We start from the raw sequence: 16,338 nt of genomic DNA on the forward strand, positions 1-16,338 counted from the left end.
TGCTGTCCCCAGGCCCTGGTGGGGCCTGAGGGCAGAGGAGGAGCCCCATTGCCCTGGTGCACCAGCCACCCCACCCTCCCACAGGGAGCAAGAGGCTACAGCTGCCTGGGCCTCTGATGTACCAGGCTCAGGGTGGGGGTATAGAATCTGTGAAGACGGCCTCCTGGAAACCAGACCTTGGTTTGCTGGGCTTTAGGGCACCACTTGGCATCTTCTAGATGTCCATGGGATGGGATAGGAGCTTCTGTCATGCCTGCCTGGAGGAGTTGCTTTGGGACCTGGGCTACAGGTGCACCTGGTCTCACCCCTCAGTCCCTGGCCCGTAGTCTGTATCTCCCTGTTGCCCCCCTCACTTGCCCCTCCCAAAGTCCTGTGATTATTGGAGTCCTTGCACAACTACTTTCTTTCAGCCTGTGTTCAGCCTATAGGCCAAACTGGATCCCGATAATTCTGAGACATTCCCCCCAAACCCCCGCCCAATCTCCAGGGCAGAGGAAGAGTTCAAAACATCTTTTCCTCAGTCTGATTTCTCTTTTTCTGATATTTTCCTTTCCCCAGCTTAGACCTAATAGATAGGTATTACCCAAGGGTTTTAAAGGTTTAGTAATCTCCTCTAATAAGGTCCCCTTGATGTGTGAGGATTTGAAGCACTTTGGGCATTTTTCATCCCCCACTCCCTATCTTCCCAGAAGTCTATGCCAAAAGGCAGCAGGATAATGACTTTGATACTACCCCACATTGGAGGCCAGAGGCTTGGGTCTATTTATTTACTTATTTTTTTTTAAATTAAAATATAGTTCCTTTTTTAATAGAAATAATAGATACTTTTGAAATTCAAATAAAACAAGAATATAGCGCGTGAACACTTCTCTCCGTCATTCCCCCAATCTCATCCCACTCACCTCACTGGTAACCATTTGGTACACATCATTCCAGTCTTTATTCTTGTGTATGTTTGTCTTTTCTTAAAAATGGAATCACCCTACAAATAATGTTTTAGTACTTGTTTTTCCCCATGATATAGCATGGACTTCTTTTACAACAATAATGTTTGTACATTGTTTGTATAATTTTAAAATTTAAAATCAAACAATAAAAATTCCTGAAGTCATTTCCCTGTATGATTAAATATTTTTCTGCATCATGTTTATTGGCTGCATGGTATTGTGTGAATGAAACATTAATGTATCCAATTCCCCATTTGTGTTGTTTCCAGTTTATTATAGCTAAAGCTGTGGTGAATATCTTTGTCCACCTATTAGAGCACACTTGTGTGGCACTTTCTGTGGCTCGAGTCCTAGGAGGGCAATGGCTGGATTAAAGGGTGTCAAAGGCACGTTGCAGAGGGCCAGATTGCCCTCCAAAGGGCCGGGACCTCTGAAAGCTTGTTGGGCTTCCTACTCAACTTCTTGAACCTGTCGGAGCCTCAGTTTGCTCCCCTGTAAGTAGGGAAGATGACGGTACTTCCCTGAAGGTGGGATTCTGGGAGGAGTATATGAGAGAATAAAATGCAAAGTGCTTGGTGCCTGGTGCATGTGTTGGTGCTCCCACTGGGGCTGTGAGGCTGTTTGGGCTCCTTGTTTCTTTGGTGAGCGTAATGCTCGTAGCTTCCTGACACCCACAGTCGCTGAGGGCAGTGGGACGAGTGCAGCTGAGAGCAAAGCCTGGAAAAATAGTGACACTCTAGTGGCAGCTGTCACTCCGGTTTGCCCTCCCTAATGCAGTTAATGCAGGCAGGAATAAAGGAAACCGGGGGTCTTCATCTGCGTCTATATCCCACCTCCGTGGAGATGGTGCAGCTTCAGTGAGCACAGGCTGGGGCCCGGGAAGAGGTGGCCTGAGAGGGAAGGCCCTGCTGAATCCAAATCTCCCCATCTTGGATCCTGGATAGGCCCCAGTGCAGGCTATTCCTCACTGCTGGAGGTCTTCAAGGCTCTTGTTAAGTGAATAGTTCTAGAAAGAGGGAACTAACTATCCACACTCTCAGACTCCAGCAAGGGCTGTGGCCCTGGGAGCCTGAGGTCTGAGGAAGGGTGGTTAGTGGGAAGGGCAGAGCCCGCAAGGGCTTCAAATGGAGCTTTAGGCCAGCAGGGTCAAGGGCACTGAGAATCTTTAGGGAATGGACAGATGGCCCTGAAAGGACAGTGAAGGACATTTTGCTAAATCCAGCTTTGAAGGAGACTGGTCTGTCTCTCCTCCCAACCTTCTCTCCATAGGGAAGATAACTGGAGACAGTAATATAGTTCTACTTATGTTTATTGCTGCCAACCTATCTCCCCCTCTGCCCCCACCAATATTTACATCCAAAACCCTTCCCCCAAGCTAACTTTTACAAAAGTTCCTGGTAGTAGGTCCAGAAGTGTGTCCACTAAGCAGGCGGTCATAGACATAGTGGGCACTTTTTGTCCCTGGGCCAGTTGGGCCCCAGGGAAGGGTTACTCTGGGAATTCAGGGCACACACTTGGTACTGGGGTCAAGGGAGGTACCCACCAACAGATATTTCCCTTCCAGAGCTCAGGGTCCATCAAAATCTTTAGCAAAGTTGGGTTTGTGGACTCCCCAGTGTTAAGCTCCACACTTTCTTTGCTTGTAAGGATCCACACAAGTGGCCAAGTCTGGACCCAGACCTGCATCCGGCTTCTGAGGGGCAGTTCCGTCCTTGGAAGCTAGGTCTGACTATCTGCCCTTGGCCTTGGGGGAAGCGTTATTGGAGGGGCCAGGGGTGGAAGGGGAGGCTGTGTACTGTATGAAGGATGGGCATTATTTTAAGCTGACGGAAATTGCAGCTTGGCTTGAATTACATGGGGAGGTATGGGATGAATGAGCAGGAGGAGTCAGTTTATTTGGGAGCCAAGGCCTCTTCTGTCCCCTCAGTAAACCCCACTGGTGTCCTAAGCCACAGGTAGCAGAATAGGCATGTAATGTCACAGAATGTCAGAGCTGGCAAGGCCCTCAGTGACTAATGATTCTAATCCTGAGGAGTCCTAGGCCCTGACCGGGAAAAGCACTTGGTTCAAGTCACACAGTGATTTAGTGGCCAAACCTGTAAGAGTTAAGAAGGAAAGTGGGGAAGGTACATGTGCTTTCCCCAAGCTTTGGGGAAATCTGGATCTACCTGTGATCAGTCAGTGTCTTTTTAAATGGCCAGCTTCCCCAGAGTTTTGAGACTGACCTGAAACATTGACTTCCACTCCTTTTTTCAGGAGCAGGGTCACAGGGGAAGTTGGTATGGGGGCAAGGAAGGTTTGTGGGCCTTGGTAGTGAGGGACATGGGTAGGGTGGCCCCTTGTTGTCCCACTGCTGTGGCCAAGGCCAGGAGCAGGTCGTGCCTGGAAGGGCTGTGCTGTCAGTAGCTGGTGGAGGGAGGGGGCCAGGCAGGTGCGATGTGCCTCAGTGGCTCCTCATCCACTCCAGCCAAGCCTGTAGGGCCCTGGCCAGCCTCTGTGGTCCTAATACCCCTGGGAGGGCAGGGCCAGGCTTGGCGCCAGTCCTCTGGGCCTGGACTGCCACAGGAGGCCTGACCCGTCCCTGTGGCCTTTGGTGCTTGGGCCCAGCCTTGGCCTGTGCTGCCACCTCTTCCTCAAGGTGCCCCGGCCAGGGAGAGGCCGTGCAGCTGCTCCTCAGCGCCCGCCAGCTCTGCCTCATCGCGCCCGCTCTCTGAGCCCTCGAAGCAGCCGGAGTCACGTGGGATGTCCACCTTGGGTTCAGACACTGTGTGCGCCACAGGCTCCTGGCTGCTCTCGGCACCCTCTTCTGCCTCCTCGCTGCCAGCTGCCAGGGGCAAGGGAGGGAGACAAATATGGGGGTCTTGGGCCCTAGCTGGGAGGGAATTCAGAAGCCCCAGGGAGCCCCCATGTGGGGATAGGGCAGTCTCTCCCACTGGGCACCCACCACCACTCTGGCCCTTCTTGCCCCCTTCTGGCTTAGAAGCAGCTGAGAGTGGTTTCCAGATCAGCTCCCCAGCCCAGGAGCTCAAACTTCTTCAGCACTAAGCAGAGCCAGGAAATCTGGGCTTGAATCCTGGCTCTGTTATTACTCCGCTTTGAGGCCTCAAGCACATGCCTGACTTTCTCTGACCTTAAATCTCCCCTTTGATCCCAACATTAGACCCAATTATCCCTAAAACCCCTTCTCCCCACAAACTTTGCCTGAGACTGCAGTTCCAGTGTGGAAAGTGCCTTCCCACTGCAGAGGGGCAGAGTGTGGTCAGGGGCAGCACCAGCACAGACCACCCCTCCCTGGAATACCAGTGGGCAACCCCTGCCCAACCCGGCTCCTAAATCTACTCACTGTCATAGTCCAGCAGCAGCTCGGCGGCTGTGAGCAGCTTGGCCCGGTGCTGCGGGTCTGTGATGTTCAGCTCATTGAGGTGTGTTTCGCGCAGCTCTTTGAAGTCCTCCAGTGTCTGGTAGCCGTTGAGCAGCAGGGTGGAAGTGTGCTCCTGTGGGCAGAGGCAAGGCCACCAGTGTGGCTGCTTACAAGCCACCCACACCTGGGATCCCTCCTTCCCTGCATAGCTTACATGGCCTGATCCCCATCCCTGGGGCAAGTGCACCTCCCTTGAGCCTAGACCCGAGTGCAGCTCCCAGGGCAAACCTCTAGGCCAATGCGCTCCAGCAGCTCATGCAGAGTCTTGGGCTTGGGCCTCTTGCCCTTGCTCTGTCGGCGGCTGGGGCGGGCAGGCCCCACAGCCTCCTCAGGTAGCACGTCCACATAGATGAACTTGAAAGAGCCCAGCTTGCCATTGAGCAGGCCCAGCCACGTGCCCACAGGCGGCTTTTCAATGATCTGGATCACATCTCCTTTCTGTGGGAGGAAAGGAGAGCAGAGCAGAGCAGGAGAAAGGGGAGGGGTGGTCCCTTGGCCTTCACTGAAACTGTCCTACCCTGGCTCAGTCCAGCCTCCTTTATGGATGTAGCCTGCCAGGCTCATGAGGGGCCCAGATGCCAACCTTACCTGCAGTTTCAATGAGTCGTGGTCATAGGGGCTGGGAGTGAAGTCGGTGTGGACCCGTGCCCGGCCACAGAAGGGACCCGTGTACTGGGGGGCAGGTGGTTCCTCCCCGCTGCTGCGAGAGCCTGGGCTGGGGCTGCAGAGCTCACTGCCTGCAGGAGATGGGGCAGGGAAGAAGATCACCTGTGTCCCAGGACAACTGGAGCCGTACCCAGCAGGTGCCTTCTGGGGGTCTGGCTAGAAATCCCAAGGAAGCATGCTGGAAAAGAGAGCTGGGTTCTGGCAAGTCTCACAGTACAAAAGATGTTGTGACCCACCCCCTCAGCCACTCTGCAGGAGCACAGCTTCACCTCTGCAGCCTCAGACATGAAAATAGTTGATCACAAAGGAGAAATGGCTCAAAGACCGGCTCAAAGAAAGGGCAAATTGGGAGGGCCTCTGGAGACCAACTGGGCCAATAACCCAATGAACAGATGAGGCAAACTGAGGCTAGCCAGGCCAAGTGACCTGCCCAGGGCCTCTCACCCTATAATTGGCAGCACTGAGTCCACTAGACTTGGGGTCTCCTGACTCCTACTCCAGTGTTCCTGAAAGCCACCTTCTACTCAGCAAGCCACACACTGCATTAATATCTTACTTTCTCTACTTAATAAGACTCAGTGTCTAGTTATGGCACAGTACGGAAACCCAGATGGGCAATTTCTCTCTGGGGAGGGCGGGGTGAAGGGCATTATAAGCGGTTTTCCGTGGGGGCAGGGAGATGTCTGTGCAGCCAGAGAAAGAGTGGGGAACTTGGAACGAGTCCAAGGGGAGAAAAAGGCAGTGCCTCTGTGGGTTTGCAGCCCAGAGCCCACAGCCCCTCCTTCAGGCAGACTGCCAAGAAGCTCCTGTCCCATCCCATGGACATCTGGAAGATGCCAAGTGGTGCCCTAAAGCCCAGCAGACAAAAATCTGGGTTCCAAGAGGCTGTCTTCAAAGATCCTATACCGCCACCCTGAGCCTGGCACGTCAGAGGCCCAGGCCGCTGTAGCCTCTGGCTCCCCGTGGGAGGGTGGGGTGGGCTGCTGCACCAGGGCAATGGGGCTCCTCCTCTACCCTCAGGCCCCTCTGGGGCCTGGGGACAGCAAGTGGCAACTCCTCTACAGTAGACCTGAATAATTCAAGACCAGGTTGCCTTGGGCAAGTTACTTAACCTCCCTGGGCTTCAGTTTCACACCAATGAAGTGGGGGTAGTAATAGTACTGGGCCTGTGAGGTTGTTGTGAAGATTCAACATGAAGAGGCCTGGGGAAGTTCCCATTAGGCAAACTGTAAAGGTTCATTTCTCCTACACCACCCACCCCAGATAGCCACCAGCACGGTCCTTCTGTCCAGATGCAGCAGGTGTACCCCCACCTCCCCTACTCACCCGTGGATGCCTGGCGGCTGAGTGCTGGGAGCTCACGCTCCTCCTGCTCCAAAAAGGCTAGTGCCATCTTCTCAGGGCTGGGGCTGTCCAGGGTGCAGTCTGGAGATGTCGGAGAGGCTGAACCCTCCTCCAGAGTGTCTCCCTGCAGGAGAGGGGGGTGGGAAGCTCTGAGAAGCCTTGGCTGAAGTACCCATGAGGCAGCTTTGGATGCAAAGGAAATGAACCTGGGCTCAGTGGAGAACCAGGGCCTGGCTCTAGCCCCGGCTCTGCCACTTACAGGCCGCATGGCACTCTCTGAGCCCTAGTTTCTGCTTTTTTAAAGTGTGAACAATAATCCTTGCCCTGCCTGCCCCATGGAACAAGGCTCAGTTGGGGTGCTGTGTGAGTGTGCTTTGTCAGCTGAGAGGGCTGAGGCACATGCAGAAGAGGCTGCAGAGCCAGAGCCTGGACATGGGGCTGTTGCCTAGACAGGGAGAGTCAAGCTGACAGTGGCACGACTTTTGAGTGTGTTCCTGTGTGCCAGGCATGCCTGTCATTTCACTTAATGCTCACAGTAACACTTGAAGGCAAGTGCTGTGATCATCCCAAGTTTACCTGTGAGAAGTTATGGAGGATAGGAACGGTAGTTCCCAAGGCCACAGGGGAGCCCACAGCCAAGTAGGCCTGAGTCTGGAGCTCCCCCAGCCTCACCACACCTCAGCCCGTGGTAACCCTTTCATGGCTGGCTCTCTAGGGATAAAAGCCCTGATTGGTAGCAGTTGTCACTTCCTGTGCTGTAAACACTCCTCACCCCAGCCAGCCGGCCAGTGTCAACCTACCATGGCGATGTCACAGAACAAGCAGCACCCTGGCATGGGCCACTTCCACCACAGAGACTATAGACACCAATCACCTCAAGGATGGAGACAACAGTGAAGGTAGTGCAGGAATTAGGAAACTAGTTTTACAGATTGGCCTATAGTCTCTTTATTTTTAATATAATTTGCTTAATTCTAAATTTGACAATTTTCAATAATGTTTGTGTTTCACATCTGGCTCACAAATTTCTGAAGTTTGACCAAGTGCTGTCCTGAGCTGGTATGAAGTGGTGCACACAGACTCTGGCACACCATGGCCAAGGAGCCCCCTGTAAGAGCTGTGAGCACACCAGCCTCACTGGGGGACCACTTGGATGTGCCTGCTCCACAGCTGTCTGCCCCTCTCTGCCTCCCTGGGCCAAAGCCAGCCTTCTCTATTTTCTCTCATAAAGGGCTTTTCTTGGAATCAAGCTTTCTCAATCTCAGGGGGCTAGTTCCAAGTAAAATTTTGAGGTGGATGGATTTGCCTCAAGAGATCTCATCTCCTTTTCAGCTGCCCCCTCTCCTTAGGTCTGTCTTCTCAGGAAGCTTCTGTTATCCTGACTTTCATCCCTTCTCAGACCCCACCCCTGTTCCCCCAGGAACCTCCCTCCCTGCCATGTCCATGGCCGAATGAGCTCCCGTCCCATGTGACCTTCCATCTCATGTTGAATTGGTCCTTCAGGCATGGTACCTGAGCAGTGGCTGTCAAAGGGGCCCCGCGCATAACTCTGTCAGAGTGGCACCTGTTTCCCCTGTCCCCAGCCCCTCCCCTGGATCCCAGGCCTCACCATCTCCTCTGACAGGGCCTTCACCATCATCTTGCCCATCTTCCTGTTCATGGTTCGGGAAATCACAGCCCTCCACTTCTTCCCCAGCTTTTTGCCACTCTTCCCAGCATCCTCTGGGGTAGGGACACCTGAGTCATCTTCTGGAATCTGTGACAACAAAGGAGGAGATTCAGGGACCCTGGTGACTCTGCCTAAATCAGAAGGAGGCCCTCGGGCCCTGGCAGGGAATGGAGGGGTGGGAATGAGAGGCCCTGTTCGCTCCTCCCTCCTAGCCCTGGTTCTGGCCTCAGCTCTATTAATTTGTAATTAATCTGTAATTGAAAAGAATGTAGGTGACTTGTTGGGGCCCAGAATTTTGGTGGGCGGAGAGTTGGGCCTTCTGTACTGAAGAAGGCTTTACCTCAGTAACCCTAAAGTCTCCTCTTTCCCCTCCTCCCTCCTTCCCTTCCACTCCCCCACCCACAGCCTGCTGCCAGATTCCCCAAGGGGGCTTTGAAACTCACATTATCATCCAGATTAAATTCCTTCTCGCTCACCACGGGGGAGCTGGGTTTAGATTTGGCAAAATCCTTGAAGCTGCTGGAGCGCTGAAGCGATAGCTGGAAGAAGCAGAGGTGTTGCGCTTGGTGGTGGTGGCCACGTGGAAATGGCCGGCCAGGTAAGGGGCAAGTTGCTGTTCCCACTGCCAACATAAGAGCACATACCCCAGGGCTGGGCCGCGTCACATGTGCCCTGAGAGCCTGGGGATAATGAGCTGATGTGCCAAGATGTCCTTGGAGCTCCGTGGCTTCCCTCTGCTCTTTACAGAACAGTCCCTAATGCTGGCTGCAGCGCAAGCTCCTGACCTCAGGATGCTCTGACTTCAGTCGGGCTTCAGACTCAGCCCACATTTCTACCAGTACCTGAAGTTTGGTCCCCAGAACCCCGGAGTGAAAGACTAAAGGAGTCTGAGTAAACGCCATCACCTTTACATTACAGAGCAAAACCTTCACACCCGCCCGCAAGGCCCGCAGCCCAAGCGTCCGCACTTTGGGCCTGCTCCAAGCATGGTCTCCAGGCAGCCAACACACTGGGGCCTCCAGCCTGATGAATCCATGTCTCAGAAAGAGCAAGACAATCCCCCCCAAGGGTCACTTAGATCTGGCATTACGTTTCTGGAAAAACCACAGTAGAGGCTTATTCAGAGAAGGTGCCCACAGATTTGGGGCACAAATGATAAGGGCTAATTTAGTAAAAGAAAGCTGTCATTTTCTTTCTTCAACTCAGCCTTTGACCTTAGCCAGAAATGTGATGAGCTGGTTACTGTTGATCTGTGCTGGTGTTCCCACTTTTAGTCCTGACCTATTGTTTGCCCTGGTGAGACTGTTTTCAGGAAATGAGCTTTCTTAACTGTGTACATGCATATGCATGCCCATATCAAGATAGCAGCCAGCAGCCAGGGCCAGGCAGGTAAGGAGGACAGGCTTTAGATTCCAGAAGAGAGGGCTGAGCCTGCATCAAGATTAACAGTCAAGACCAGAGCTACACACAGGAACCAAGGTTCACAAATGACCAGACAGATAGAGCAGGACTGCAGACACCAAAGATAAGGGCTTGAAGAACTGAAGCCCCAAACCCTCACAAAGCTGAAAGTTTCACATCCTCTTTCCTATGTAAGGGGGGATCCAGTGACAATCCTCCCGGGCAGGGAAATACCACCTGCCCCAACACACACGCAATTGGTCCCAACTCCCAGGGACTGCCAGGAGCTCTTTGATTCTCTTAGTGGGTCTTGATCAAAGGCAAATAAGCAATCAGGGTCAGGGGCTGCACACCTTTCTAGAGGTCGTGATGAGCTAGCCGACCAGAAACCAGGTCGGTGGTCACGCCAAGCAGATGCCACCACCATGAGGGCCCCCTGAGTGGGCTACCTGCAGCCATGGTCAGAAAGCCTGTTCTGTGCTATACTGGGGAGCTGGAAAAGGGGACTGCGAGTGGGCGTAGGGAGCGGAAAGCATGGCTGCAGTGTGGCCACTCTGGTTCCCATGCATCTCCTCCATCGTTGGTTTTCCCCACCCACTATTCTTTCCTCTTTTTCTCCTCTTCTTTCACCTTCTCTCCTCCACCTTCCATTTATTTCCTTCCCTTGTATGGCAAGGATGCAGCTGCCTGAGTAACTTCCTCCTCTTATTGCCTGGAAAAGACGGAACAGAGAGAGGGTGGGCACTGAGCTGGCTTAAGCCCAAGGAGGGCAGGCTCACTGCTATTTATAGGCCAGTGGGACCTATTGTGGCCTTCCCTCCACCACTGCTCAGCCATTCTGCAGTCTGGGAGGCTGAAAGTCGCCCCTAAAGCCCCAGGGACTGGCAAGCCTGGAAAGCAAGCAGGCGGGCTGCTGGGGGCCAGAAGTGGGCTTTGTTAGGGAAGAGTAAACTCCCCACCAGGCTGCCCTCTAATTGCAGTTCTTTCCTTTTCCTGTCATTAATCTACAGGCTGGGGGCTGGGAGGGGGGCCTTTGGCTCCTGGGACCTTGTGTCAGGGCCCCTCTGTCCCAGCTTTAGTCCAAAGTGGGAGGAAACAATTCAGAAGGGCTGTGGGGTTGGCGCTGGGACCTGAGCCCAGATGGCCACTCCTCAGCCCAGGGACATAGAAGGGACTAGAAAAGTTCTTTGGGAAACTCAGAGTGGGGGCCAGCCAGAGTGGCCTTTTGTCTGGCCTACCAGCAATCCCAGGGACAGATATAATTAGAAATATCTGGAATGCCTTTTGGTGACCCTGTAGTGACCTCTCACCCAGGTATGAGTTGAAATTCTTGAGTCTTTTTGAATTTTCCACCTGGCCTCCCTTTGGGGTGAGGCCTTCTTGGGAGTCCTATCCAGGGGGGCAGAAGTACTGTACTGTGTTGGCCCCCTTTTCCATGCCCAATGGGCATATGTGGGCCTCCTGGAAAGAACTACTTTTCTGGCATGAGATGTTGCTGAGTTCAACTCTGGGATGTGTGATCTTCAGCAAGTTATTTAACCTCCCAGAACCTCAGTCTCTGTCAGCCAGCAATGGGTAAAATGAAGATGAGAGCACCAACCTCATTAGTTGTCTTGAGGACGAAAGGTGCATGTTGTGACCCAGCAACACTGGTCGAACCTCCAAGCGCGCTTAGCCTTTCCTGTGACCCCCTGTAGGCTCTTACCCAGGGCGTGCCCACCTGGAACACTCCATCCTTATCCTTGTCAAAGTTTCTCCTGCCTTCAAAATCCAATGTAACTGAAAACAACCCGCCTGCCCTTCAACTGTGGAATGGCTACTTGACTGCGGCAGGATCATCCAAGGGAAGAGGACATGGCACTGAGTTAGTACAGCTCTTTCCCACATGGGTGAATCTCACAGATCCACTGCTGAGTGGAAGGGGCCAGCCACCAGAGTATGCCATATGGTTCCTCATACAGAAAGGTCAAGACCTGGCAAAACTCATGTATGCTTTTGGAAGTCAGGATAGTGGTTACCTTTGAGGAAAGGGTGCATTGTAATGACTGGCAGGGTCATGAGGGAAGCTTCTGGAGTGTTGGAAGTGCTTTGTTTTTTGATCTGCCTATAGGGGGGTGTTCACTTTATGGAAATTCATTGAGTGGAACACATGATTTCTGTACTTTGTGTATTTTTTATGCTTTAATAAAAAGGTTTTTCAAATTGAGTTTCAAAGGCACTGCCTCCTGCAGGAAGCCTCCCTTGATCATCCCCTCAGAGCAGCACAACACCCCTGCTGCCATCTTCTTCCCCTGCTTCCTAAGCAAGCTTGGCTTTCCTCAGGTGTCTCTGCAACTACCTTGGCTCCTTCAGTGTGCCAGTCATGTACCAAGCTCCCTCTGGGCTGCTGGCACTGGCCTGTGCATGTGCGGGAATCCAATTACAAGGGGTTACACACTTCCCATGTGCCTGATAACCTGCCAAGCACTTGGTGTGTGCTGGCTCACTCCAGCATCACCACAGCCCATCCCACAGCTCCACTTACCAGCTGAGAAGACTGAGACTCAGGGAAATGAAGTGTCTTAGGAAGAGTTATGCAGCTGGTAGCAGCAAGAATAGGAATTTGAACCCAGGTCTGTGACTCTGGAAGCTTGTGCATGTTGCTGTGCTCAGAGCTCACAAAGTCATGCTCCAGTATGGGAATGGATTAAGTGCAGTGATGACTACAGGGGGTGTTTCCCACCAGGAAAGCAGGTGGGAATGTGGAGAAGGAAGTGTTCAGGAGGGCTTCACGGAGGAGGCGGCACATTGGGCCATGGAGGGAAGCCAGGATTTTGCCAAGAGGAGCTGGGGAGGGTTTAAATAAGAATGAGAGTTAGGGACCTTCTGAACATGGCAAGCATAGTGGGAGGTGGAGCAAAAAAGGCTGTGGAATGTCCTGGCCAGTCATGCCAAAGAAGTAGTGTCCTGGGGCTGGGTGAGATAGGGGCAGGAAGAGACCAGAAGGAGGGGACAGTATGGGTGCCTAGATTCCTCTCCATTTCCCCTGGTGGGAGGTCTGAGGTGTGATAGAAAGGGATGTAGTGGGGTACAACCATCTTTAGGGGAGGCAGGTCCCAGGACAAATCCCTTTCCACTTCCTGTACCCCAACAGATTAAAGGGAATGCAGACAGAAACCTTGAAGGAGACAGAGTCTCTAAAGAGCAGCCAAGGGTATGTCCACCCCCACCTGGAGGACCCCCTAATCCTTCATGATGCACAACAAGTGACCCCACCACCCTAGAGGGCCTGCTCCCACCTTTGCTCTGCTACCTGGAGAGCCCTCTATTCCGTGGCCACAGTCTGCCCTGCAGAGCTCCTGTCCTGATGGGTTGAATCTTTTACGCCCATCAGATTCTTCTAGCACGTTTGAGATCATTAAGGGGACAAAGAAGTAGAGGGAGAAAGGGTTAAGACTGGAGATGGACAATATCTGCCCCTACGTCACAAAGTTGCCATGAGGAACCAATGAGCTAAGAGGTGGGTGGTATGCACAGCATGGTGGCTGGCATCTGATGCGTCCTCAAGCAGCACTGGCTCTTAGTGCTCTTAAGTCTTGTTTCTTCCACTTCAGGGCTGAGACTGAGGCTAGCTAGCTCTTCTTTGCAGCATGCCCCCCACCCAACCCACACTTACAGCATGTACCCCCTCGTGGGCACATGTACACATGCGACAGAACCTCTCACGTTTCTTGTTCCAGGCAATCAGTACAACTGCCTGAGATGGGCAGATAAGGGCTATCCCCCTTTTTCAAGATGAGGAAACTAAAGGCCAAAGAAGGTCAATGAACTGTCCAAGGTCCTACAGCTAGAGCCGGTAGGATTCCCACTCTGCTTCCTTGCTCCCTGCTCCACACACTCTCTACTTGGCAGGCCTGGGAGGAGGAGCAGGGGTGGGAAAGAGAGGCCTCACTTGCTTTTGGGCTTTCCCCTCCACCATGTCACTGTGGCCCCTGACAGAAGGGACTTGCCACAGGTCCCAGTCCTGCAGCTGGGCTGCTTCCTGCGGGCTTGGAGGAGGTGCTGTCTCCACTCCTCCACCTTCTGCAAGGTTGGCTTTTCTAAGGGCATTTCCACTGAATGGAGCTTGGGGAGTGGCTCTGGAAGTTGGCCCAGGCTCTGGCAGGGGTGGGATGGGGTTTGCCTGGATGACCTTCCCCTAGAGGACGTGGACCTCAGAGTGCCATATGGGCTTTACTTCTCCTGGGTGAGGTCTGGGGGAAATCCCAGAGGCCCAGCCACCAAAATCTTCATGATGGAAGCTGGGAAAGAAAATGGGGGTTTCTGGCCTCTGTGTGCCCCTGGGCACCTCTGCCTGAGGTGACACAGGGTCCCAGTGTCAGTGTCAGCTCTTTCTCAGACTCCTTCCTCTAGCTCAGCTCCCCTGTGGTTTGGGGCCCAGCAGTGTCTAGAGCAGTATCTCTTCCCACCCCCAGCAGCAAGGGGAAGTGGACCTGCCCGCTGAGGAGTGGCAGCCAATGGCAAGTGTGCTGGGCCTAGCACCGAGTGGGGCTTGGATGGGGGTGACGGCACTTGGGTGAAGACTTGAGAATCTCCTCCCACCCCCACTACCCACATCCACTGAGACCTTAGAGAAGCAGCTGGGGTGAGGGGAGAGTGGAGCGGGAAGTGGCAGCCACCCCAAGACCTGAGATGAGGCAGGATGCACACCCCAGTACCCTTTGGCTCAGCTTCTCAGCAGGTTCAGCCTCTGCCTGGGAACAGCTCTCCTGACAAGGGGCTCCCCCGTAGGGTACCTGGCTGAGGTCCAGGGGAAACTTGCAGGGCGCAGCAACAGCCTGGAGGCCCTGGACCATGGCCTGGGGCTACGCCTGTGCCACTTGGGCCTGGTTCAGACCTGCTTTGGGCCCTAGGAACCTGCTGGGTGTGCAGAATGTACTTGCTGATTGGCTGGGAGAATCCAACAGTTGAAACAGAGAATTAAGTCTAGAAATCCTCAAATTCAACTAAAGAAACCTAAATCTGCCAGAGCCTTCAAGGAATCTTCCAGTCTGGCTGCTGCTCCAGGAAGATGAATACCTCAGCTGTCCATGACAGCTGCTTTTCTTCCTGGCCTTTAAAATCCCCCCACTGGATTTTTCCTCAGCCCTCACCTCCTCCCCATCTCACCAGCTTCATCTCTCCTTCTTCACAAATACTTTCTCCCTGCCTGAGAACAACCTATATGCCCCCTGCATTCCACTGCCATTCCACTGTATTCCCCTCTTGTGAGTCTGGAAACCTCCTTAGGCCCCATCTCAGGTTGGCCTCCTCTCCAGTGAGGAGCTGCAACATCGCTGAACCAAGTGGGCAGAGTCCGGGCTACAACCAAAGGGTGGGGGCCCTGGGAGCATCATGGCTCCTCACTGGGCGGCCCAGTGGGGCTGTTAGAGGGAGAAGGCTCTTGACAGGCTATGATGGGCCAGAAGCTGTGTCAGGACCAGCGAGGGGGAGCGAGCACTGAGTAGAGTCTTAAGATTCAACTAGAGAATCACATTTTATAAATCTCAACTTCTAGTCTAAGATTCTAGCCCCTAATTTTAGGTCTCTGTCCCATAATTGCAGGGTTGAATTTTTGAGCTCTAGACTTCTAAGTCTGTTCTGTAACTCCATTTGTCTAGAATTTTGAAAGTGTTGTCTGTACTTCTGTTACTCTAGTAACCTCTGGGTCCCTGTCCCATTGCCCTCAGGAGAATGGCCCTCTCCTACAGACTCAAAGTATGGCCTTTGGCTCTTCCTACTTCCAAGAGTCCTGGAGGGGATGGGTGGAGAAAGTGGAGGGAAGGAAGAAGTGCGTTCTCAGAGATGCTTCTCACCTTTCTCTTCTGAGTGGGCTCCTTCTCACTGGCGTTAGATGGCTTGCGGCGTAACATCGTCCTCTACCCTGGTGACACTCCGTCCCTGCAATCCTAGGTGTCGAGATACCGAGGCCTTGACAGCACTGTCCCGGGGGCACGGCATGGACTGAGCCTCTGGCTGCCAGTCTAACTGCTGCAGTGGCAGCTTGGGGGTGCGGGCCATGGACACCCGGCAGCAGCGGCATACAGGAAGCCATGGCACGTGACCCGCTCTTGCAGCAATCGCAGCCCCTGTCGGCCCCTAGGGAGGAAGTAAGTCCCAGCTTCAGTCTCCAGAGATTCTCATGCAGACGGCTCTTAGGTTGAACATGCAGAGAAAAGTCCCTACCCTGCCATCTCATGTCAATCATCACCAGTCCTGCCCTTCTGTCTCCCTGGAGGTGGCCCTCAACTGACAATCTATGGCCTATTCAAGCCTCTTCTCTCAGAATCCAGGAACCAGAAGTTGCACCATCTCTCTGCCTGCCTCTTTACCACTACCATCACTCCTTCAACCGTCACTCCTATTTATAGTCATCACCCTAAAGCCATCACCCCTGTAGTCATCCCCACTGCTTCTCTATAGAAAATATATCTTATTTTAATTCTTTTTTTTTACAAAAATCATATTGCACAGAAAGCAGCTCAGTGGTTTGGGAGGATGGAGAGGGAAGGGAGAGATTAGGAAGGGCACAGGACCCTTTTGGGGGTGATGCATATGCGCATGTTCACTCCCTGGGTTGTGGTGATGGTTTCATGGGTGTATACACATGTCAAAACTCAAAGGATTGTACACTTTAAAAATGTGCAGTTTACTGTATGTCAATTATACCTAAATAAATCTGTGTTTAAATTTTTAAAAATTCAAAAAGTCACATTTCACAAACTGAACACATTATGGTAAAGATTTTCTCCAGCTCTGAAATATTCTACTGTGTGATTTGTATTGGCTGCGGGGTGGCCCATTGCATGACTGTACAATGATTATTTCCCCAGTGCCTACTGGTGAACTTAGGTTGGCTTCATTTGTTTACT

The 16,338-nt window shown here is 52.9% G+C and overlaps 1 protein-coding gene across 1 annotated transcript; it reads right to left on the reverse strand.

Annotated features, from left to right (window-relative positions):
- Positions 1-1,253: 1,253 nt before the first annotated feature.
- On the reverse strand, positions 1,254-15,519 carry SASH3 (SAM and SH3 domain containing 3). Its single transcript, XM_017663850.3, has 8 exons — positions 15,283-15,519; positions 8,491-8,586; positions 7,988-8,134; positions 6,361-6,502; positions 4,957-5,105; positions 4,597-4,806; positions 4,291-4,441; positions 1,254-3,771 (listed from the first exon to the last, which is right to left on the reverse strand). The coding sequence occupies exons 1-8, from the start codon at positions 15,337-15,339 to the stop codon at positions 3,581-3,583; spliced, it is 1,143 nt and encodes a 380-aa protein (XP_017519339.3). The 5' UTR covers positions 15,340-15,519; the 3' UTR covers positions 1,254-3,580.
- Between the last annotated feature and the right edge of the window lie 819 nt (positions 15,520-16,338).

The sequence above is a fragment of the Manis javanica genome, chromosome X (genome assembly GCF_040802235.1).
Source record: "Manis javanica isolate MJ-LG chromosome X, MJ_LKY, whole genome shotgun sequence".
Lineage (NCBI taxonomy): Eukaryota > Metazoa > Chordata > Mammalia > Pholidota > Manidae > Manis > Manis javanica.

Bases quoted from the DNA above. Each gene is read 5' to 3' on its own strand.
- SASH3 (XM_017663850.3), bottom strand. From the start codon at position 15,339: ATGTTACGCCGCAAGCCATCTAACGCCAGTGAGAAGGAGCCCACTCAG. The intron at 5,106-6,360 runs GTGAGTAGGGGA...CATCTCCTGCAG, and splicing joins CAGCCGCCAGGCATCCACGG to GCAGTGAGCTCTGCAGCCCC. The intron at 4,442-4,596 runs GTTTGCCCTGGG...CTCTGCCCACAG, and splicing joins TGGAGCGCATTGGCCTAGAG to GAGCACACTTCCACCCTGCT.